We start from the raw sequence: 24,501 nt of genomic DNA on the forward strand, positions 1-24,501 counted from the left end.
CCGAACCAAAGGAGTGGAATGAACCAATTCCCAGATTGAAGACACTATTCGAAATAATTATGACGGCTGGAGGCGATAGACCATAACAGGATTTAAAGACTGTAATGGGTCAGCCTAGCCATATAAATCCTATGTCAGTGGATATGCATCAAAAAAGACAGGCACGTTAGGAGGCTACACATTGAACCTGATTCAAAACAACTCTTAGATTTGACTTGGGCCCCGCTTATCACCTTCAGCTACGATAATCAGACTGACAAGCAGTCGCAGCGCTTCGACGTTTCCCTCAACTACCACAAACTGAACATCATTCCCTCTTAAGACATCCAGAAGTTCAATCTTCTTGAGGCCTATCACCAGATCTGCCTCCTCCCGCGAGTTGTTGGAGTGCTTGTTCACATCGCGATACACTAGAACCCCGTTGCTGACTATCAACCTCCACTTCTCTTCAATATCCACAATGTCGAAGTCAATCGTGAATTCGAGATCCTGTGCTGCCGCCTTTTCTCCGTCAATCTGTACTGAGAGGATGTCGAACCACTGTTCGACCGTCAGACTCGCCCCCAACGGCGTACGCCCGCCACCTAGCAAGCCAGGTCCCTTTCCGGTTCGGAGTTCCTTTGCCGCAACGAGGTAGAAGTTTCTCCAAGTCGCATTCTCAGAGCCGTACCCGAGGTTCTCGTAGGCTGTGGCGAGCAACAATCTCGATCTTTCATACGATGGGTGTGCCGCCTTCGCGTGGCCGAGAAGGGTCGCTGCGAAACGAGAGTCTCCGGCTTTGATATATCCTTCCGCTTTGTCGCAGAGTGCATCCAGGCCACCGAGGCAGTCGATGTACCGCGCACCCTCTTCTTTTGGTGGGTATTGCCACAGGTGAGATGGATCGCCGTCAAACCAGGTCATGTACCTCTGATAAATACCCTGCCGTGCCATTAGACGATGTCAATCTCTGATGGGAGAACCAGGCACACCTTTACGTTGTGGGACAGAGATCCGTAGAAGCCCCGGCAATGCCATGCCTTGGATATGTTGGGAGGAAGGACAAGCTTCTCGGCGATCTCGATGCCGGTTAGGCCGGTGTTCATCAGCCGCACCGTTTGGTCATGTAAGTACCCGTACATATCCCTTTGCTGAGAAAGACGGACGATGAGTTCCTTCTGTCCAAAGGTTGGCCAGTTATGACTGCCAAATACGACGTCGGAGCCGTATCCGAACATGACAATTGCCTCGTCTAGATATCGAGACCAAGCCTTTGCATCGCGAACTTGCGCGCCTCTGAGGGTCACCTAGACAAGATTAAGCATTTTTTCAATACACGAGCCTAGGGGTTACGGTTACTCACGATGTTATGCATGCAGTTAGTTGCTGTTTCCGGGATGCATAGAGCCTTGAAGTCTGGGAAGAAGAAGTTGATTTCGGCCGGAGCTTCAGTTCCTGGTACCATTTGGAATACCATTCGCACGCCGTCGATAACATGCTCCTCGCCGGTCTCCTTGATAAGCAGATTTGGCGGTATCAGCGAGGTGGTTCCCGTGCTGGAGGCCATTCCCAGTCCGGTCCCAATATGGCCTTTTGGCCCTCGCTCGAGCCCACGGCCGTACATGTACGCACCACGTTGACGCATAGCAGGGCCCGCAATCATGCTTTCGCTCAGGACTGCCTCCATGAAGCCATCAGGAGCGATGATAGGGATCGTGGGGTCTGGGTTGTTGGGGAGTACCCCTGCGGCGCCCATCTTGTATTCACGTCAGTAATGATCCATTCATTCTGAAGTGCTTTTGACACATACGTAGTGGTCGCCGTGAGAATGACTGTACAGCATAGCAGTGATGGGACGGGAGGAGCCACGATGGTTCTGATATATGGCCAGCCCGGCTGCTGCACACTCGCAAGAGATCAAAGGATCGATGATGATAATCCCTTTGTCACCTTCGACAATCGTCATGTTCGACAAGTCAAAGGCTCTGATCTGGTAAATGCTAGGCACAATTTCATAGAGTCCCTGCTTAGAATTGAGCAAACCTTGCCGCCAAAGGTACGGATGGGCCGTCTCCGGGCAGTCTTCCCGAAGGAAGTTGAACTCGTCAATGTTCCACACGACATCTCCGTTCGTCTTCCTGATTACACCTGGTTCAAGAGCAGCAATGAACCCTCTATCGGCATCCTGGAAATCGTCGTCGTCGTCGAAAGATGGTTCCGCCATGTTGAAAAGAATACGTCTTACCAACCGGAACTTAGCTGTGCTAAGTTTTGGAAGGATATTTTCATGAGTCGGGAAGTTTTTGAGTTTCGTGTTCCGGAGTCGGCTGTCGCGCCGGTCTTTTGAGACCCCATCTTCCGGTATGGAGCCTCGATACGGCCGTTCGGCAGACCTAAGTGGGATAACCGAGATCCGGCGACATCCGCACATGACAACCGCCCAACTCCCCCATGTCATCTGCTCCCCTGGAACAGCAAAACAGTAATTTCTATGGCATATGCAGCTTTGTGGAACAGACGATCTTTGCCGCAACTGTGATTGCCGGTCCTGCTGCGAGAATGAAGGTTGATTGGAGACTACGGTACATTAACACATCCATCCTGGCTTTGCCGATTTCCTCCATTAACATGCATGGCTATCAAGACGTCAATGCAACAAATATCAAGGTCCTATTAACCCCATGGGGAAACGACTGCGGGGAAGATGACAACAGCCGATAGGAGACATCGAAGAAAGCTTTAGTCCAACGTTCGGCCCGGCTGGCATGAATATCTCGAGAAATACTACTCTTGTCTCATCTTTGACTCCGTTTTGTTCTTAGTCCCGCTTGCAACGCATCTTCTCCGAGAAGTTCTTTTACATGACCAAAAGCAATACGCAACATGCCGGAACACGCCCTCGAAGTTACTAGGAAGCGGAATGGTCCAGCTGGCGAAGCCGATCTGTATGAAGATGTCGACAAACCGGGATTGGCCCAGCCAGACGTCAACGACGACGAAGCATATACGCTTCCACAACAGCGGAAAATAATCCACAAAATTGACAGGAGACTTCTCACTGTGCTAGGTCTGATGCAAGCCGTTTCATTCCTAGATCGAGCAAATATGTCCAACGCCGCGATTGCTGGGTAGTTTTCGTCACCTACCCTGATATTGTATAGTATGAGAGCTGATCCATGAGAAGAATGACAAACGAGTTGCAGCTAGGGAAAGGCAGCCGCTACGTAAGCTCTGGATTGTCTGTTTCTCAGACACGTCAACTGACCGCTAAACTATGTAGTCCATCACACTTCTCGTTTTCTTCGGTCCATATGTACTCTTCCAGTTCCCGGCGGCAATGGTCGTGCGCAAGTTGGGACCTCGCGTGTTTCTATCGTCCATCGTTTTCGCATGGGGCATCGTCATGATTGTACCGCAACTCCACTTCTATAATTCCGCGGAGTGCTGCTTACTTGGATTAGTGTTTTGGATTCGCTCGAGACTGGAAGACCTTGATTGGCCTGCGCATGATCCTTGGGGCTCTGGAGGCTGGGTGCTTCCCGTCTCAGTATTATCTGATATCCTCGTGGTATTCTCGATGTAAGTTGCAATAAATTACAGATTCCTTTGACTTATCTCGGTGCTTAATTCATCCCAGTCGACCTTCACAAGAGAACGTCCGTATTCTACCTCATAGGTGTAGTCGGATCGGCCCTTGGAGGCGTGCTAGGTCTACTATTTTCTCAGATGAGCGGATTAGCCAACTACAAGGGATGGAGGTAGGATTCATCTGATCCCGCGTAACCCTAGAAAGTAATTGACCTTTTCACCCAAACAACAGGTGGATTTTCATCATGGAAGGTCAGTCATGGCACAAGTCCTTACAGATATGAGCTAACGCCACGCACTCCAGGCATCATCACCTGCCTCATCGGCCTCTTAGGTTTCATCTTCATGGTCGACTTCCCCGAAACCGCCTACAAATCGTTCAAATTCCTCACTGAAAAGGAATGCCAGTTTGTGGTGAGGAGAATCAATCGAGACAGACAGGATGGCGAGCCAGAGAAATTCGTGCTAAGGAGGTTCCTACGACCTGCGCTCGACTTCAAAGTCTGGTTGTTTGCACTGTTATTCTTGTCAGAAATCCCGCCATTGTCTTCGTATTACAAGCGGATCTTCTAACTTGCACTAGTTGTTCCACAATACAAGCCTACTCGGTCGGGTTCTACCTGCCCATAATCCTTGAGAAAGAAATTGGCTTCTCAGTCCCAGTCGCCCAGGCCTTGAGCACGCCACCTTACGTCGCGGCAATGATATTGATGTTCTTCGAAGGACTTCTGTCTGATCGCGTCCGACTCCGAGCCCCGTTTTTGGTCTTCAATGCCCTCATTGCCACCACGGGTATCAGTCTCATGTGCTGGTCAATAATTCCTGGCGTCCAGTATCTTGGGGCCATTCTCGTCACAGCAGGGAGTAGTGCCAACTTACCAGCCGTGATGGTATACCAGGCAAACAACATCAGAGGACCTTGGAAGAGGGCATTCTGTAGCGCAAGTATGATCAGCTTTGGTGGCACTGGAGGCGTGGCTGGGTCGCTCGTCTTCAGGGCTCAGGATGCACCGAAGTATTTGGCTGGGATATATGCCTGCCTGACGTGAGTTTGAGTCGCCTGCCGGATTGAACATGAGGAGACTGACGGATTACAGTGCAAATGGTGTCATAATTGGAACCACGGCGATACTGACAGCATACTTTTGGGTACGCAACGCTCAGGCCGAGAAGGGCTTGTATGTAATTGAGAAGCTAGCTGCCTTCCGATACACCCTTTAGATGTGAGATTCATGGTAGATACATGTATCGAAATCTATAAATATTTTAAGGGAGAACACATTCGGTGTTTGGCTGCGAATAAACGAAAATTGACGGCCACGGGCAGCTACGGAAACGACAGCAAAAGTGATACCAAGAGTCATGAAGACACCAATAGCAGCGGGGACAGAATTGACGATGGCAGTAATAGACGTGAAGGCGTGACTACAAAGATGGATATTTAGAAGGTGATAGTACCATTTATTTAAAAAGGGGAGAGACGGCAACGCAGAGGAGCGCGCGCGGCAGCCGCGAATATTAATTCAAAAAACTCGCAAACGAAAATTAGAAATCTTCAAAAGACTACCAGTTTCAAGACGTGTTAGGTCATCTTGCCCGATCAGGAAAGAAGTCCCTGTCATCCACGTTGTGCTCACGTCACGGCTTGACGAATGTCCGACGCGTCTTCAATTGGCTGCTTCAATCCTACCAAAAGTTCCTCAGTTATAAACGTCACTTCAAATCTAACGACTTCATTATGTGTTACCTTTCCTATATTAGCGCTATTATTTAATAATAAGGATTAATTTAAGCCTAATTATACCTAATATATCTAAAACTACTAACCTTATATCTAATACGTCTAGATCCTAACTAGTACCTCTATACGCTATCCCACTATTACTAAGATATTAAGTAGGCTAATCCCTATATTATTATATAGCTTATTATATTATAATATATTAAGAATTAATAGTAGATTATTCTCTATTTTAATTACTATTTAAGTTATAAATAAGTTTAGATATTATTATAGCATTATATAATCTATATATTATTACTAAATTATTTATTTCTTTAAAAAGATAGTATTTATTATAATATTCTTATTAATATAATATATAAATAAAGTCTTATTAATATAGTTTAAATAAAAGGGGATATTATTTTTAATAATATTAAGGGATTAAAGAGGGTTAAGAGTTTGTTACGACCCGTTGGGCTTAGCTACCAACACAACCCCGCCAGGCTCTCGGCGGCTAACGTGGATATATGTAACCCAGTGACACAAGGACGGTCAGGGATCCTCAGAAGGGAAGAACTATGGTGTAAGTCACGTAACGATAAGATAAGGATCATTTGGGATCAAAATGATCCAGATAGACTTAGGGGCTAAACGATCATTCTCAATCAGAATGATCCAGCTCAACCTAAGGTATAAAGAGCATATATTAGGAAAAGGACTTATATATAGGATGGACTTAAGCTTAGCTCAAGGACAAACTTCTATAGCTCTTTAGTAATTAACTTATAATTATTACTTATAATACTTTTAGCTATACCTAAGTAATAATTACTCTATAAATCTTATTAAGGCCTTAACTAATTACTAAGACCTTTAAAGACCTATAATTACTCAACTAGACCTATAAAACGACTGATTACTATTTATAGTTCTTAATCCCTAACTTACTGCTAATATAAACCCACTGTTAGTTAGCTAGCTATAATAAATTATACTTAGTATATTTAAAACTACTAACTTTATATTTAATATATTTAGATTCTAATTAGTACCTCTATATATTATCCTATTATTATTAAGATATTAAGTAGGCTAATCCCTATATTATTATATAGCTTACTATATTATAATATATTAAGAATTAATAATAGCTTATTCTTTATTCTAACTACTATTTAAGCTATAAGTAAGTTTAAATACTATTATAATATTATATAACTTATATATTATTACTAAATTATCTATTTCTTTAAAAAAATAGTATTTATTATACTATTTTTATTAATATAATATATAAATAGAGTCTTATCAATATAGTCTAAATAAAAGGGGATATTATTCTTAATAATATTAAGGGACTAAAGAGGGTTAGAGGTAGTAATTACTCTAAAGAGAATATTAATAAAGGCTATTATAAAGCTAGGGATATAGAATAATATTTTAAGAGGATAGAATAGGGGATAGAAGGATAAGGGTTATAGTATAGTCTTAGTAGAAGGGATAGTCTCTTATAGACTAATATCCCTTATTAAGGTCTTACCCCCTCTAACCTTAAGAGTAAGGCTATTTATATACTACTAAGTATACTAAAAAGCTTATTAGGATAGAGTTTTATTCTTTTAGAATATTAAATATTAAATATATACTTATTAGGTATAGTGAGATAATATTAATAGCTAGATTATAAGGGTAGCTATATTATATTGCGCGGCGTATTGCATTTAGTGAGGCTATTTATATGCTACTAAGTACGCTAGGAAGCTTATTAGGATAGAGTTTTATTCTTTTAGAATATTAAATATTAAATATATACTCATTAGGTATAGCGAGATAATATTAATAGCTAGATTATAAGGGTAGCTATATTGTATTGCGCGGCGTATTGCATTTGTTCATTTGCTGACGACTTCATAAACATGACGGTGTTCGACCCTGTCACGACTTCGGCTATCCAACAATCCCACCAGCATACATGTGCGGTTTCAGAGTCATGAAGGAGCTGCTGATTGAATTGCCCGAGAGTTATCGCCAAACGAATGGCCTCCGGCGGGCTAGATTCGTTGCTCTCCTTGGTGTCGCAGCCATTCTCTTCGTGACTGGGCGCAAGATCTCCGCATGGAAATCGTCGCCTCTCAACCGCTTGAGCAACGCGGGATCTGCGTCATCGTTTCAACAAAACGACGACAACTACTTCGACTGGGAATCACTAGCACCATCAAGAGACCTCGACTACGTGCCCTGCTACAAGAAGTTCCAATGCGCCAGACTTCTCCTCCCCATGGACTGGACCGCTCCGGAAGAAACCCAACGAGACCACGAATTCGCCATCGCGATGGTCAAGCAGCCCGCTAATGTCTCTATCCTAGACCCTCGCTACGGCGGCGAAGTCTATCTCAACCCAGGTAAGTTCCTCCGACCACCAAAGCCGCACTGTTAGAGATCTCACACGCGACAAGGTGGCCCCGGAGCACAGGGGGTGACTTTCTTGTCTGGCAGATCAAACGACCATCTTGTCACAACCATCAATGGCGACGATCCCGAGGGCAAGGTGTTCGATCTGGTGTCATTTGATCCGCGTGGAGTGGGGTTCTCGACGCCGAGGATATCTTGCTTCGATGATTTGGTTAATCGGCAACTTTGGCATCAGCTGGGCAGCGCGTACGGCAATATCGATGTGTCTGGCCCAACATTCGACCTTCTCTGGGCCCGCGCAAAGTCTCTCGAGAAGCTGTGCGACACAGGCAGTCCTGATTCCGAGAGGTCTTTGGCACTGAGCACGGTTACCACTCCTTTTGTGGCACGCGATATGCTTGCGATGGTTGAGAAAGCTGGGGAAGCAAGAGAGCGAAGGGTACGAGAAGCCTTGAATGGAGCTGCACGATCCGAATTGCCGGACTCGTTACAATATCGACCAGGCAAGGAGCTATTGCAATACTGGGTAAGTAGTATTCGGCCCCGAAAATCCGATCAATGACTTACGAAATCACAGGGCTTCAGTTACGGCGCGTTTCTGGGCGGCACCTTCGCGAGCTTGTATCCCGACAGGGTAGGACGGATGGTTGTAGACGGATGCGGCGACTGGGTTGACAGCGCCTCTGGCGAGTTCAAAAGCTTCCTCATTGACACGGAAACAGAGTGGCGCGAGTTCTTCAACCTCTGCCACGCAGCTGGAGCTGAACGATGCGCGCTGTATAGCTCAGAAGGCGCAGAATCCATGCAGAAGTCTGTTCACGACCTATTGGAATCTCTCGAGCACGATCCGATTTCCGTCATGGAGGATGGAATGCCATTTCCCGAGCTGTTCACCAAAGACACGCTCATTGAGGGCATCTTCGGCACGTTATACCGGCCCTACCGCGACAGAAGCTGGGTCAAACTAGCAGAAACAATTTCAGCTTTGCTCAACGGGACCGTCACACCCGCCGCCGTCGACATGCTTCCTTCTCGCAAGATCCATACCTCGACAAGCGACTGCGAGACACCTGACTGCGTCGGCGAAGGTATTCATGAGGGCTTCTGGAGCGAGATCAACTTCGGCGTGTACTGCCCCGACGGCCTCGACTTCCGCAACCTCACCAAAGCACAGATAATCCCCTGGGTCCAGAGCTTGCAGGAACAAAGCCCGCTATTCGGCAGCATGTTTGCGACGACATCAAAGCTTCCCTGCGTCGGATATCCCGTGCGGCCGAAATGGCGCTTTGCCGGGCCGTTTGGAGGGAAAACGAAGGTGCCGATGCTCTTCATCGGAAACACGCTGGATCCCGTGGCGCCGCTGGAGGGCACAAAGATGAATGTGCCGTTGTTTGAGGGGGCGAGATTGCTGCAGCAGGATTCCGTCGGGCATTGTTCCACCAACGCGCCTAGCCGATGCACCGTCTCTCATGTGCGACAGTATTTGGTTTTTGGGGAGTTGCCTGAGGAGGGGACTATTTGCCCGGTTGATTACCTGCCGTTTGATGCTGTCGTGTAAGCGCATCGGTTGCCTGCTTTTCCATGTTATTTCGCCATGCGGTGGCTGTCTGTGGGAAATCCGAATGCTTGATGCTGGGAGCATGCCAGCATCGTTTGAACCAGCAGCTCCTGGATATGTACACAAATCTACTGTCCTTACCACAAAGACAAGGACAACGGCGTGTAGCCCCACCACATGTCTGGATCTATATTAGTTGAGTGCTTTGCCGTCCTTTTCCCTCACTCCTACTCAATCATCGTGCATTCAATGGGGGGGACATCTGGGGAAGACGGGCGATGGCCCCATCTGCTCTCCAAGATGCCGCAGACATTCTACGCCGTATCTCCGTTCAGTCATCTAACTTTGATACATGCACCCGGAAGTCCTCCGTCTCTAGAGGATGTACCCGATTCTCAGCATACAATATTGAAGGTGGAGAGCTGGCTCATTCACGAGTCGTCGCCGTCGCTTTGATCTTTGCCGTTGTTATCACTATTACTATTCTCGTTGCCTTTCAATTTTTCTCGCCTGTTATTCTTCATGGGGACTTAAGATGACAGGGCACCCCACACGCCAACATGCTGTTTTGGTCTGACACACCAGCCTCATCAAGGTCTCGACCTTGAGAGACTGAGGCGATCAGCTGCCACGGGTGCCTGGAGGCTTATCAAACCAGAGGGTTTATTCCCTTTCTCCATTGGACCTCAGATCGTTCTCTTATCTTTGCCAAATCACCATCTTCGTCGTCTGATGTTGGACACGGCCGTCAAAACTACAGTCACCAGAACAATATAGTCGAATTAAGCCGGGCCCTTTCGTTCACCACCAGACTTCTAGAATCACCATTAACAAGAGGAGCGACGCTCTTTCGTTCGAGTCTTCAACGATCATCACCGGCCAAGCTTTCAAAACCAAACCTAGTACCAGTCAATCATCCGCGGGCAAACCTTTTCAAAATGAATATACCCAACTCACCAACTTCCGGGCTCCTCCCCAGCAAGAAAACCACGTCAATCAACGACCTCGCACCCGAGCTTCTTACGGAAATCGGCCTCATCCTCCCATCCTACCACGCCCGCCAACTCTGTCTCTGCTCCCGGAAATTCTCCATCGCCGTCGGTTGGGCCCTCTATCGCCGCGACGTTCTCAAAGGCCCGCACATGCGCCACGATAAAGGCGCCCAAGCCCTCTTCTGGGGCGCCATCCAAGGGGTCCTCGAGACGGTGAAGAAATCCGTGGCTCACGGGGCGGATCCGAACGAGCCCATGTTGTGGGCCAATTACGGCATACCAGACTTCAGGACGCCGCTGCAGATCGCCACGCAGAACGGCCATGCTACCGTGGTATCCTACCTCCTCCAGGTCTGCGACGCCTCGCGGGAAGAGTTTCTCCTCAATAACGACAACATACTTTTCTACGCGCAGCGCCCCGACATCATGCGGCTTCTCCTCGAAGGCGGGTTCGAGGAGCTGGTGAACACCCGCGCCATGCAGTGGCGCATTGGCCGGACGCGACGGAGGTCGTTTCCATTGCTCCACCATCTCAACCTGCCCGTCCCGAATGTCGAGGCCATCAGGTTGCTACTCGAGCACGGCGCGAGTCCCTTTACCTGGGATCCTAGCGGGTACTACCCATGTGCGTGGCACATGGCCAAGGTGACGCATCAGAGGCAGGACTTGATGGACCTGTTGATTGAGTTCGGGTTCGATGAGACGTCGCCCGAGCACATGGGCTGAAGACGTAAAATACCAGGGCTTCGGCCAATAGGTACGCACACATCATCCACAATCCTCGCAGACATCACATCCCATCTCGGACAGTTGCTAACTTTGACGAAGCTTCCTGTACCATCAAGACTCTCGAGGAGTGGTGTCACAGCGTCCGAGAGCGAAAGTCTCTTGCCAGATGACAGCATTTGGTTTGTTACAATGGTCAAAAAGGCGGAAACCGCTCCAGGTTGCTAAGACCTCAACGCTGGAATCGAGAACAACCATAAGGAGCTGTGAATAATCGTTGCAGGAGACTAGCAATATCAGCCGATGGCGAGCTACAAATGTAAATGCAATATGCCGCGCAATGCAATGCAGCCACCCTTATGATATGGTCATTGATATCATCTCACCATACCCAATGAGTACACATCCTGATGGAGAGCTGCCTCGAGCACTATCACCGCCACACTACAGGATGGCGATGTCCCCAGCGCGTAGGCTGGACGACATCTACATACCCACCTGACCCGAAGAAGAACTATTTGGAGGAATATCTCAACCTCCTTCATGGACAGCCCGGGCCCGGGACGACACCACCGATGCGCATACCCTCGCGGGTGGGTGACGAGCACAAAGACCTCACCTCTGGACACTCATCGCGACTTGCAGCACACTGAAAAGCCAAGAGACATCATCAAAAACACTCTGCCTGTATTAAAACACTACATCTCTCAACACGGATAGCCTGGGCCCTAAACATCATCATGACCTCTGAATATCACCAGCACGCGCCGCCCTTGGGGTGACAGTCCCAGAAAAGGCGGACGAGAACACCGGAAGAGATAGCCAGAAAGCTTTCAGGATAGCTTCAAAACACCGTCACCCTGATTAAAACGTCAACTCGGGCCGCCGACCCCGCAGAGGCATTTCTGTCGATAGTCCAGCTGAACACCGCCCGAGATTACCTACTCAGCGATGGCAACAAGCTGAGGAAGAAAGCCTGCAGGCTTGCAATCTCGAACTTCAAGAACCGGACCTACCCGTTCAATCCGAGCCTCCCTGTCGGACACCCCGGCGTATTTGACATGACGACGTTCCAGAATGATCCTCCCGCCACCAAGCGCACTGCGGCACACGTAGCAGGCCTCATTCCGCAAATGCAGAGACTCGAAATAGGCGTCTCTTACCGATTGGACGGCCCCTGGAGTACTTCCAAACCATACAGAGTGACCCGGAACACTACCACCGCCGGTGGTTCGGGTCGAGGTCACGAATGAGGCCACCCATCCCTCGCACTCAATCTCACTCCTGACTACGATTCGCAATAGCGAGAAGAGATGCTGCCTCCAATGTTCTGAACAGTACGATGACCACATTGTGCGACCTCGCACTTGCCCCTCCTCGGTGCTCGACCCGCCGCCAAAGGCCCCCGCGTTGAGTACGTACGACCCACGACAACTTAAAGCACACTGAGAAGCCGAGAGACATCATCTTCAGCGACACGGATTCCAGGATGTGAAACCCGTTGACATGGACGGCTCGGGCCCAAGCCCCAATGTGGCAGATCTGATTGTCTTCGGGGTTTGGGTCGAAGCACTGCGAGCACCACTGGGTGCAAGCCTACGAGCTGGATGCCAACTAGTAAATGAGGCCACCGATCAAGGACGCATGACTATATCCCTCAGTACGACCCATGGCGGCTCGAATGACACCGAGACACGAAGAAACGCCATCGTCGTCTCGACCAAAAACACTACGCCCGTCAGCGTGAACATCTTGGGCCCATGACTGCGGATCACCGACATGATCCTCTTCGGGTTTGAGGACGAAGAAATAGACGAGGCGACTGATCAATGACACTCAGCGCCAATGCAGAGCCCGACTCAGTTGGCAGTTGAAACATTCCGGGAAGCCGCGACATCCTCAATAACAAGCGCGTCAGGACCGAAGGACACACCTTACAATTACCGAAATGCAGCTCGGGCCCAGGACAAGATGCATGATCTGGTTCCCAAGTGTCTTCGGGTTTTGTCTGGAATTCACAACTAAGCCGAACGACAATTGACACTCTATTCCAGCACACATCAACTGCTCGCAATCCAGTGACTGCCTCCAGTCAGGAACGATGCGGACCGGAGACGGAGAACTTCTTTGATGAGGAAGACGCCACGTCCTTCGGGCGCACGATAACTCCTATCTGCCAGTTCCTGGACACATGCCGCTATACACATGCCCCCGCTTATCTACACGCATTGCGGATGCGAGAGTCAACGTTCCGGAGATCCTTTTTTGTCCACAACCGATTCACGAACATCAGGAGCACCTCGGCATGATGAATTTCCACCCGGGCCCGAGAGATAACTGCCAACATAAGTTTCCTTTGGGTTCGCGTTGAGCCCATGACTGAGGCCATCAGACAGTGGTTGTCAATACCAATCCAATGCGACACGTTGCATGAGACAAACGGTCCTTCTCCCGAGTCTTTTTGCCGCCAGATGGAGTGTGTCGACGTTATAGAGGCTAGAAAACCCATGTACCTCTTGCACCCGAAGCACTTTCGCGAACTCGGCGTGACGTCTTATTGGTCTGTCAACTTTACTTCCACTGTGCTGAAGGTCGTTTTATCGGAGCGTCAGATCAAAAGAGGCATTGTCACGCTTCTGAATCTGCCCAATGGCAAGACAACTAATCCTAGAAAGGACATGCCACCCATCGAGAACCGGACAGTGGAGGTGGTGCTTGACCCAGCACGTGTTGCGGCGATCAAGGGTCATATCGATGAGCAGGGCAAGTCTCTCAGTTACTACGTGGGACCAGTACCAGTTCATTACCTTGTTGCCGCTCCCATCCGTCGTCCTGGTAACCCCGGAGAAGCTTCGACAAGATGCGTGGATGGCCTTCGCCAACCTCCTTGCCGGGGACCACTAGATCGACTATGTCTGGCGTTAAGGCACATGAGGGAAGCTCTGAGGACGTAGAGCGGCAGAATAAGCCAAAGATCAACCGGGCCGCTCTGAGGAACGCCTCCCTACTTGGCCCGCATGACCAGCGCCGAAGCCAAGAGATGCCCTTGTCAACAGGAACATCGCTGCCTCAAGGACACGTCGTACTGGGTAAAGCACAACTCGGGCCCGAGACCAGAGTGGTAACATGAGTGTCCTCAGGGTTCGCGTTGAACTCATGAATGAGATCACCAGTCAACGGTCCTCGATTCCGAGGCACACACCACCATGGCCTCCAACTGTGGCTCAGAAAACACAAGGAAACCAAGAGACGTCGTTGACAAGAAAGTGGTGGCCAGGAACACGTCGCGTTGGATGAAGTATAACTCGGGCCCGGGACCAAAATGCCGACGTCACAGTCTTCGGTCTGCACGACATGAATTGGATCGTTGATCGTTCTTTGAATCATCCAACCTATGGCGGTATCTTCGCAAACGAATGCGGAATCGGCAAAACACACACAATGCTGTACGCAATGTGCGAGATCATCACTCGCAAAAACATATGAACTCCACGCCGACGATCCGAGACATGAGGCCCAGTACTGGCCGTGTGTGTACTCGTATCCTGCATCAACCCTGGATCAGACCTTCAAGGAGATTTCCAGGATGTACAGCGACAGACTCGACATCCACGTGTTCTACCAGACGCCATCAGCGGCTCCCTCACATCGTGTCACGCACAGCTTTACGGGAACCAAGGAGTTTGTCAAGTTCATGGAGAATGAATCCGATGAAGCATACATGGTACTCTATCCCCATCCATTGCAACACGAGGCAGAAACAACCACGACTCCTAACGACGGGCTCAAAGCACAGAGGGAGACCAAGAGACGTCTTTGACAAGAGAGGCACAACTTCAAGTATACATAACCAAGACCGGATACCGCAAGACCCAGCGCCTTGCAAATTCATCTGCGCGCTTACTATGCTTGCGTCGACACCACGGCTGATTCAAGACCTGAATGGTTCTCAATCCCAATCCATTATAACACGTTATACAACCTCCCCGGGCCTCAAAGGCATCTCTGAAACCGGCCAAGAGACGTCGACCATCAGAGGACGAGTCTCACCCCCATGTAGTCCTCACACTGGAGGACTCATACGTGCTGGGCGGCATGTATACCGACATCCACCGGCGTCCTTGACGTGGGTGAAAAGCTGCATGCTCTGGATCGCGCAAAACCAAAGCGCCAGAGACAAACGCATCCGCTCCCAGCGAATGGCGACGCACATTTGCCAGTTTCTTGAGCATTGGGGTGTCCACACACACCGGTTCCTGGGCATCACGGGTGTGAACTTCGCGCGAATAAGGACGACGCTTTCCATAGGGGTGTCGCCATATCAAACTGATCACCCAAAACCTTACCGAGATCATCTCCCCTGAGATTATTGTGTGAAGCAGCACAACTAGACGAGAGGAAGCCAGCAACATCGGCGTGTTGCTTCCCGTTCTTCAACAGTGGCAACGCACTCTCATCCCAACTACTGCGGCATAATCAAACGACGAGGCCCATGAAGCGCAGCACCGCTTCATATCTTCCTTTAACTAGTAACCTTCTCTACTAGGTAGCCTTTTGAAGCCACTTTTCTGGCAGCAAGACGCTCGACCAATAAACCACCACGGGCCCCAAAGACAGCTCAGGACGCCAGCCAAGAGCCGTGGATAGCAAGAAGATAGCTCTCTCCCGGCGAATGGCGACACACAATTTTCAGTTCCTGGGTGCCCGATGCCACTGTCACAACACAAACGGCCCAATTCATCTCTGCCCGCATGTCGGACGCCGAACTTCGCGCCGCATACCAGGAGTTCGACGCGTGGCAGCTTTTATGGGTGCTCACGCTCGTTACACAAGGACAATTCCCAGAAATGAGTAGTGGGAGGTTGAAGTCCAAAGACACTCTCGTCTTGTGCGTTCTATCCCATTTCTAGAGCGGCGACGCACTCTCGTCGGGACTGCTACATCGGCAGAGAACTTGCAAACACCATTACACGAAGACCATAAAGCCGAATCCGGTCTTCGATGTCTTCCTGCAACCCAACCCGCCAGCGACTATCTTGTCGAAGGATTTATCTGGCAGCAAGCAGCTGATGACCTGCGTCTTCCCGGGCCCTGATGCCGCTTCACGTCGGTTACCCAAGACTTCAGCGACATCATCTCTCCTGAAGAGGTCGTTTGAAGCAGCGAGACTGGAGCTCATGAAAAGCTGCGGCAGCAAAACCGGAGTTGAAGCGGTAGTCTTCGAGATGGTGATTGTCGACGAAGGGATTGATGGCCCCGAGATGATCCATGCCAGGAGCCGCCTTGGTAAAGCGAACCCAAAGACTTCTTCCAACGCCTCGAGAACCACCATGGGAACGGCCTCATTGACGTGCAAGACCCGTTTTCTTCACAGCTTCAATGGACCTGTTTACTGGATTCAGACTTCAAAGCAGGCGAATTTATTGATGGCTATTCGGGGGTCAGGGTCGTCAGAGTATGGAATTCAGACGAGGGACTTCACGACACCGGAGTCTTCCTTCCCGTTTCTCAACAGCGCCGTACGAAACAACGTTCTCGTCGGGACCGCTAAATCAGTAGCGATCTGAAGACACCAAGTCCCCGAAGCACTGCCAACCCCGACATGTCTTCACTCAACCAGCCAGCCTATCTACAAGGCTGGTGAAGCATTTCTCTTGGCAGCAAGACGTCCGATCAGAATATTTTTTCACGCGCTCAACGTGCTTCTGTTCCCAAGAACCCGATATAAGCACATTTGGCAGCCTTGAAGGAAGGCATGGAGCGGTGCGCTGTTCTTCACCTACCTCGTCGTTCGATGCTGCTGTGGGAGTGTCGATTGGGGCGGGTACTTCAGAAAGGACGTCTCGGAGGAGCAAAAGTGCCACGGCTGTTATGACTGAAGAACGGAAGATCTCACACCAAGCCGCAGAGTTCGAGTACGTCATCAACGCCAAAGACTATCACCCGTTCATCGAGAAAGACGGCGATATCCCAGGGGCTGAGAAGCACGAAGAATCCTGAGCAATGCTCTCGACATTCAAGGAGAACGAGATCAACTGGGAGATGTACGAGGGCGTATACGTCAAGGGGATAGACGATCAATAACGAACTCACGTTCCTCCGCAACGCTATCAACACGGAGACACTATATTCTATCTACCAACTGTCCAACCGGATGGACAGCTAGGGCGCTCCGCGAGAGGCACACCGGTGTCCCCGACTCCCCAATCCAACTATTCTGCGACAATTCATCTCAAGGATGACGATGACGACACATGAAGTCTCCTGTACGCCTTTTGCTCCTCCTTGAAGGGGCTCACGCTCGTCGGGACTGTTACAGCGGCATCGAAGAGGTCCATGAAGCAGCAAGCAATCCATCTTGCTCAAGTAGCAACCCTCTCGACTAGCCTTTCGGAGCATTCCTCCGCGACAAGACGGGCGCCCGATCAGTCTATTGCCACGGGCCCAGCGCGGCCTCCTTCCCAAGAATTCTAACAATGAAGAGTCTGCTTCATTTCACCGCAGAGGAAACGAAGTGCCATCGAGAGCGAATTATCGCAATTCGCCCCCCGTCCGCGGCTCAACCTCATTGCGGCGATGGCTTCACGGCTGGAAGCACAATGGCGCTTACCAGAGAACAGAGCCACACTACCATCCTCAAGGGTAAGGCTTTGCCTTGACACTAAAGATCCCTTCATCATGTCTTCCTGCAACCAGCCAACCGATTTACAATCCTGTCAAGGCGATTCCCTGGAAGCAGCACGCCCGATCGGTATCTTGTCCCGGGCCCAACGCGGTGTCTTCCCAAACATCGGAGAACCGAGAATCTGCTTCATTGGGTCAAGAACGAAGCGTGCCGTCACAGAGAGCAGGTTCTCACACTTCGGCCCTACAGTGCCCGCTATACAGTCTCATCTCGCTCCGATAGAATCACAAGGGTGGTTGCCAGATATTGGAGTCGTCCTGCGACACTTAGCGTTCAGGAAGATGATCTCTTTTCCTTGACGTCAAAAACCCCAATACTCCCACCGTCCAAGTCTTCCTACCGCCGCTGGATCTGTCATTCGGCTGGTAAAGCACTTGCCCTGGTAGCCAGGACTCCTGATATGTACGTCTTCACAGGCAAGACCCGTTACCTGCCGAAAAAGCCAAACGACGGAAGACGCGACACATCCTTCCCATGCCGGATGGCACGTAGGACATGTTTGAGCGTATTCTCTGCCAATCCGCGTCATCGGATGTCCGGGCCCAACTCGCTCTGTCTATGTTTCATAAGGCTGGCGAAACATTTTCCAGGCAGCAAGACGCGTGATACGTACGTCTTCACAGGCAAGACCCGTTACCTACCAAAAAATCCAAACAATACAACACACAACATATTACCTCGCATACCGGATGGTACCTATAACAAATTCGAGCGTGTTCTCTACGAATCCGCGTCATCGAAGCTCCGGGCCCAATACATCCCCCCCACCTCGCCTCACAACAACCAAACTCCCCCATAAGGCCGGCCAAGCACCTTCCAGCCATCAGGAACGCCACATAAACATTCCTCCTTTTTGGATCCGAAAACGCCGAGCTCACAGACGAATCCGCTTCATCGAAAGTCAAAAGAGGGGCAGATGTCACAAAGAATATATCTCAGCGCGCCGTCTGCATATCAGCATCATCAAACCTCCGGGCCCGCGAAGCGCCGTACTCCCTCCACGTCGCCTCACAACTACCAACCTGCTCGTTGAGTGTGGCGACGCATTTCCCGAGGCGCAAACTTGCCCGCTTTGCTTCCGAAAAAGCCGAACTGACGGAAGAATCTGCTTCCTCGGGAGTCGGACGGGGCCTGACGGCACACAGGACAAATACGAGCGGGTTGTGTGCGGCGTTGTTGAGTTCGAGGGGTTCGAGGACTTTGATGACGAAGGGTTCGAGTTCCCAGAGTTGATGGGGTTGGAGGACGTCGCAAGGAGGAAACGGATGGATGGTTGGTCTACGCGAAATGTAGAAGGCGAGGTTTGTTGCTGGGGTTGTCTACGAGAAGTAATCATTTATTGGGTGGTGGCTTGGGCAGGATGAAGCGTGGATACTACAATTGGTGACGAAAGGTGATTATGTAAAACAGCTTAGAAGCGAAGTCGAGGGACGCAGTATCATTACACTCGTAGGGTATAACATCTATCTAGAACAAAGGACCGACCCGAATCATATCATACCATGCCATGCCGTGCCAATGCCGAACTTTTTCCCATTCCCTTTCCACATTAGATGCGCCGCCACCCGTATCGAGCGGGGCGTCATATTTCATTACCATCGTAGTCATTGATGACGCTCGTTGGGGACCTAAGCCCATTTGCCGAGCACGCTCATGATGATCATACCGGCCACCAGACCGAAGCCAGCGAGGAAGGTGACGATGGGGCTGGTGCGGAGGAGCTCGGCGTCGTGGTGCATCCAGTCCTCGGCCCACATCTCCACAAGACCGACCCAGATGAGAATGCCGGCGGACAGAGCATCGAGTGTCCCGATGGCGAGGATGGTATCGCGGTCGTTGCCGTTGAATCGAGAGAGAACACCGATGCCGATGGCCATGCCGATGGGGGTGACGAGGGCGAAGGGGGTGGCGAGGAGGAGCTTCTTGACGAGGGAGAAGGAGGGTGCCTTGAGGGAGTTGAGGCTGTCGGGAGTGGAGGAGGTCTGCTCGACTTCGACGGGGCGCTCGGCCATTTCGGCGGGGGTGCGCTGTCCCAGCTGGGCGATGCGGGTTCCGAGGGCGATGCCTTCAAACATCTGGTGGAAGATGATGACGACGAAAAGAGTTAGGAAGAAGGAGTCTCCGGCGACGACAAGTGTGATACCAATGACTGGAGATGTTAGTGGGAGTCGGAAGCGGAGAACGAGTAAACTTACGGATGGAGTGGAAGATGATACCGCACTCGAGGACCAAGACGGTGACGGTCTCGGGAGAGAGTCTGGAGACGGTGGTCGGGTTGGCGGCCATCTTGGCCATGACAATGCGCTTGCCGACGTACTCGACCAGGAAGGAGAGAAAGATACCGGCCATAACGATAGCGGACGTCGTTCCTTCGAAGCCGAGATCACCCAGGCACTCGTTGCCGAACATGAGCTGAGCATGCGTGTAGAGGTGGACGAAGGCGGTGGAGATGATGATACCTGTACCAAACTGCTTGAGGACGAGGAAGAGAGTGTGCGTCTTGGTAGGCATCCACTTGATCATGACGATGGGGAAGTAGACACCGAAAGCGCTGGTGGCGAGGATTACGAAGATGAGGCCGATACGAAGAGGGATGTTGTAGTCGCGGCTGACCTTCGCGCAGCTCCTCGTGCCGCCGCTCTCGCTCTCGCCAGCACCGACGCAGTGCTCGACACCGGCGTGGAAGTGGCAGTTCTCTCCTTGAGGGGTCTCTTCGGTGTGGTCGTGGTCGGAGGACTCGGCGCCTTCGGCAACGATCTCGACGTCATCACCGTTGGGCGCGATGCAGTAGGTGTCGGCGCCGTGAGCGTGGCAGTCTGTGAAGGCGGTAGGGATGGCGGAGGCGGCCGTGTTGGTAGGCGTGGTCATGACCTGGTACTCAGAGGTACCCCACATGCAGAAGCTGGAGATGTTAGCGACGAAGCTGAGACTCGAGCAGAGATACTTACACAGTGACTCCATGGAGATGGCAGTCAGACACGGCAGTCGGAGCACCAGTGACGGCAGCAGCGGTTGTAGTAGCGGCAGTGACAGCCGGGGCGTTGAAAGCAGTGATTTGGACCTCGCCGTCATCGTAGAAGCAGTACCTGGCATAAAGAGTAAGAGAGGCGAACGCCAATGCGACGGCGAGGGTGCTTACGTGTCGGTAGCATGCTTGTGGCATCCTGTGAAGGAGCTAGGCTGAGCGCCAGACGGGGTTTCCAAGAGGCGAAAGTCGGTGGTGCCTTGCTTGCAGACGCTGGAGAAGTGTGAGCGAGGATCCTCGTGATTATATCGGAGAGGGAACGTACACGTCGGTGGGATTGTAGACGCAGCCCGTGACGGCCGACGGAAGCGAGTCGGTGGTGGTGGTGGCAGCCGTCTGTCGTGCGACGATGGAGGCGGAAGCGGCGCCGAGAAGAGCCGCAAGGGCGGCGGCAGAGAACCTTGCCATGATGACGGAGGGAGTCGAATAGTCGTCCGGGATGCGAGGTGAGCCCTGTCTATGGTTGAGAAGGGTCGGCTTGGCTGCTCAGGTCTCCGAGGCTGGAAGCTGCTGCAGAGGTCTCGGATTGCGGCTTATCGGACGGTTCTCAGCCGGGTGCTTTATGGGAAAGAGATCGGGAAAGAGGCGGCCGGGACGAGGTAAGGTTGGTGCCGGCAAGGTAGTGAGGATGAGCACCTTGAGAGGCGACGGGCCGTAATGGTGAATGCGCCGAGAGAAGAGCCCGACCGAAGTGGGATGAGATGGGGGTAGAGGTAATGAGAATTCCCAGAGCGGCGGGATTGACTTCTCAAGAGGGTAGGCCGTAGGGAGAGGAGGAGAGGAGATTGGGTGACGGGTGAGATGTTGAAGGAAAAGATGGACGGGAGCGGCGAGACATCGTCGTGGGGAGGAAAGACCCCTGCCGGAAATGCCATATTTTTTCGATGTCTCTGGAGTGATTTTTCCACTCGTTGTTTTTGCCAAGCAGTCGAACTCCATCGAGAAGCACAAACGACGACTTTACGCAACAAAGTAACGACTCCGAGCGATGCTTGCTAGCCTCGATTGTGCCGTATCCACGGGGCGGCAAGGGCCACGGGACGGGGGACCAGTCTCCAAACATGTCTTCTTGGCCGGCGGCGGCTGACCCGAGGGAGAGTGAGTGTTGGGTATTGGTCGGTCTTTCAGTCCGCGAACGTGGGATGGAGGTGATCCATGTCGGTAAACGTGGGACTTGGTCGTGGTGTTTGTGGAAATGCGGGAAACACAGCACTAGGGAGAAACACAAAAGAAAAGCATAAGACGACGCAGTCTCAATGCCAAGGCTGATGCCAAGTGCGCCAAGGCTGAAAGACCCGTTGCCAAGTGGTGAGCACCTTGATGGTCAACATGGGGGTTTTTGGGTGGTGGAAGGAAGGTGCAGTCGCGATGTCTTGCTCTTACCTGCTTGATTGGCGGGGATGACGAACCGACGAACCACATTACAGGGAATAGGAGATCCACATGCCTTTTTAGCCAATCGGGGCGACCCACATGCACGTCAAATAAGAGAACCTTGATGGCCTCTTCTGACCGCAACCGCCGCTCCAACGTCCTTCCTTCCCTTCTTTCTACCTTTTTGCTCTTTCCTGCGCGGTTTTCTTTCGAATTCTTCCGAATTATTGCTAGAAAATTCCCCTCAACCTTGATGGCCAGCAAAGTGGCGACGACATGCACGCCAAGAATACTAATAGAGAGGCCTCGACCAACAACACCACGATGATATCGAAGGATGATGGAGGGTTTCCGCGATTCTCAGCTCACTGGTCGTCCAATATCGTTGCCAAGACTGATGCCGTACACCCACCTTGCTCATCTTCCAACCTCACGGCCGACGCCGGGCACTTTTTTCAGCTCGTATCTTGCGAGAATTCTTGCGGGACGCATTGAGACATGTTAACCGTATGAGTGATTGTTGGCTTATGACGCTTGAGACACTTCCCCCACATGAGTTCTTCGGAGGATACGCCCAAAAACGGCTGGATGATGACTATCATGTGAAATATTGGTTGCTCCTGTCAGACCCTGCTGTTTGCCAACTGTCGGCTGGTGATGTTGAACTTTGGTGTTGACACCTTGATAGTCTCCCTATATCGGTGTCTTCATGAAATCAGGGGACACATGCAACGCCCGTCCGGATGGCGTTCCCCGGTGATGTGCGTCTTCAGCTATCTCCAACGTTGACGCAGGGTCACAATTTGACTTCCCGTGTGCCATGACCTTAACCGTGCTGCTGGGTCATCTCATGAGTCTGTTGAAGCCAAATGACGTAGAGGACCAAGGTTGCTACATGAGCTCAGGTGAATATGAGACAGTGACAGCGGCACCGCTATGACCATCACTCAAGTTGAACAAACATCAGTATTTGGTTGCTTGTGTCACATTGAAGTCTTACAAACAGCCATGTTCACCATTGAGTTGGTGAAACAATCGAAACTGAAAACAATCACAGCAGCAAGAAACTGAAAGCGTCGACAATGCAATGTTCATTGAATCTATGCTACAAGAATTACCCGTCTCCATCCCGAAGACGAAAAGAAGAAAGTTAAAAAACGCCATTGGCGAAACCAGAATCAGACGAATCTTCCCATTTTTTCATATCCCGGTATGCCATGCCCCCAAAAATATGTGTGTCCCGTCCCAGTTCATGTTCATGAGTCCGAATCCGCGTGAGTTTCCCGTCGTAAGGTAGATGTTCCGCTTCTTCATCGTAGCTCGAGCTGAGCGGGCTTAGAGGGCCATCAGGGCGGCGGCGGCCACGGCAGCGGCGCCGAAGCCGGCGCGGGCAGCTCCGGCGGGGACGGCGGTGGTGGAGGGAGCCGAGCTGGCGTCGGCACCGGAGGCACCAGAGGCAGCAGCGGTGGTAGTGGCAGCAGCAGTCGTCGTAGCAGCGGCGTTGGTGGAGGCTCCGGAGGCGGCTCCGGAGGCAGTGCTGGTCACCTTGTCGCAGTGCTTGTTGATGATGTCAGTATCAACTCCAAGGCTCACGAGAGTCTCAAAATTACGAACCCAGTGGTCCCCGTGAGGCTGGCAGTTTGTACGTCCGGTAGGAGAAGGGGGAAGACTAGCAGTTCCAGAGTGGTCGTGGTCATCGTGGTCGTGATCCTCGGCGGCGGAGGTGGTCGCGGCCACGGCGGTGCTCAGGGTGGAGGCTCCGGACTCGGTGGCAGCACGGGCACCCTCGCAATGCCTGTTCACGATGGTTAGAATAATTCAAGCTGCTTGGAATCGTCGAATAAACGAACCAGTGATCGACGTGAACTTCGCAGCCGTAGGAGGCCGTGGGAGAGGGGGCCAAGGTGACGCTCTCGCTCTGCGCCATGACGAAGGCGGAGAAGCCGAGGACGGCGAGAATCTGAGAGGCCTTCATTTTTGCGGTGTTGAGATATTGAAGAGTAACGACGGAGGTGTGAGATTGTCGAACAACCAACGAATGAATGCGACCTGAGGCGTGGAGGAAAAAAAGAAAAAGACGGAAAAGGTTCGTTGTTGAGGTGAGGTGAGATATATACGAGAGTCAGTGGTGAATCCGCCATCTGCCAAGATACAAACAATGCAAGGAAAGAGCGACCGCGACCCAACTCAACCTGGTAAAAATCTACAAAGGTACAAACTACAACCTCTTGGCAAGAGGAAACATTTTCACTCACGAGGGTCTCACTCACTCACTTCACCCAACATTCACCCATCCCACTCAGCTCGCCAAGACTCACTCTCAGAGATCATCACAACGTGCTCACCTTCCCATCCACTCCTCTAAACCTGCCTAACCTAACAAAATCAAAAATACCCCGGTTCACCATAAAAGAACCATAAACAGGGATTTCCTCG

The 24,501-nt window shown here is 51.1% G+C and overlaps 6 protein-coding genes across 6 annotated transcripts; 3 read left to right on the forward strand and 3 right to left on the reverse strand.

The window, feature by feature from the left end:
* Window positions 1–204: 204 nt before the first annotated feature.
* CkaCkLH20_11521 (hydrolase) lies at window positions 205–2,203 on the reverse strand (the record flags this gene model as incomplete). Its single annotated transcript, XM_038894235.1, has 4 exons — window positions 205–921; window positions 972–1,286; window positions 1,343–1,735; window positions 1,790–2,203. 4 exons carry the CDS (start codon window positions 2,201–2,203, stop codon window positions 205–207), a joined length of 1,839 nt encoding a protein of 612 aa, XP_038740565.1.
* Window positions 2,204–3,164: 961 nt separating this feature from the next.
* CkaCkLH20_11522 (MFS general substrate transporter) lies at window positions 3,165–4,788 on the forward strand (the record flags this gene model as incomplete). The annotated part of the gene is made up of 8 exons (XM_038894236.1): window positions 3,165–3,203; window positions 3,260–3,388; window positions 3,441–3,558; window positions 3,617–3,737; window positions 3,800–3,819; window positions 3,872–4,040; window positions 4,151–4,612; window positions 4,665–4,788. 8 exons carry the CDS (start codon window positions 3,165–3,167, stop codon window positions 4,786–4,788), a joined length of 1,182 nt encoding a protein of 393 aa, XP_038740566.1.
* Window positions 4,789–7,265: 2,477 nt separating this feature from the next.
* Window positions 7,266–9,263, forward strand: CkaCkLH20_11523 (uncharacterized protein; the record flags this gene model as incomplete). The annotated part of the gene is made up of 3 exons (XM_038894237.1): window positions 7,266–7,695; window positions 7,750–8,231; window positions 8,283–9,263. 3 exons carry the CDS (start codon window positions 7,266–7,268, stop codon window positions 9,261–9,263), a joined length of 1,893 nt encoding a protein of 630 aa, XP_038740567.1.
* A 938-nt stretch (window positions 9,264–10,201) lies between these two features.
* Window positions 10,202–10,981, forward strand: CkaCkLH20_11524 (uncharacterized protein; the record flags this gene model as incomplete). The annotated part of the gene is made up of 1 exon (XM_038894238.1): window positions 10,202–10,981. The coding sequence occupies one exon, from the start codon at window positions 10,202–10,204 to the stop codon at window positions 10,979–10,981; it is 780 nt and encodes a 259-aa protein (XP_038740568.1).
* Window positions 10,982–19,294: 8,313 nt separating this feature from the next.
* CkaCkLH20_11525 (zip zinc transporter) lies at window positions 19,295–21,099 on the reverse strand (the record flags this gene model as incomplete). Its single annotated transcript, XM_038894239.1, has 5 exons — window positions 19,295–19,815; window positions 19,862–20,568; window positions 20,615–20,752; window positions 20,806–20,904; window positions 20,957–21,099. The coding sequence occupies 5 exons, from the start codon at window positions 21,097–21,099 to the stop codon at window positions 19,295–19,297; spliced, it is 1,608 nt and encodes a 535-aa protein (XP_038740569.1).
* Window positions 21,100–23,400: 2,301 nt separating this feature from the next.
* Window positions 23,401–24,040, reverse strand: CkaCkLH20_11526 (uncharacterized protein; the record flags this gene model as incomplete). The annotated part of the gene is made up of 3 exons (XM_038894240.1): window positions 23,401–23,622; window positions 23,680–23,860; window positions 23,916–24,040. 3 exons carry the CDS (start codon window positions 24,038–24,040, stop codon window positions 23,401–23,403), a joined length of 528 nt encoding a protein of 175 aa, XP_038740570.1.
* Window positions 24,041–24,501: the final 461 nt, after the last annotated feature.

Source organism: Colletotrichum karsti (assembly GCF_011947395.1).
Source record: "Colletotrichum karsti strain CkLH20 chromosome Unknown Scaffold48, whole genome shotgun sequence".
Taxonomy (NCBI): domain Eukaryota; kingdom Fungi; phylum Ascomycota; class Sordariomycetes; order Glomerellales; family Glomerellaceae; genus Colletotrichum; species Colletotrichum karsti.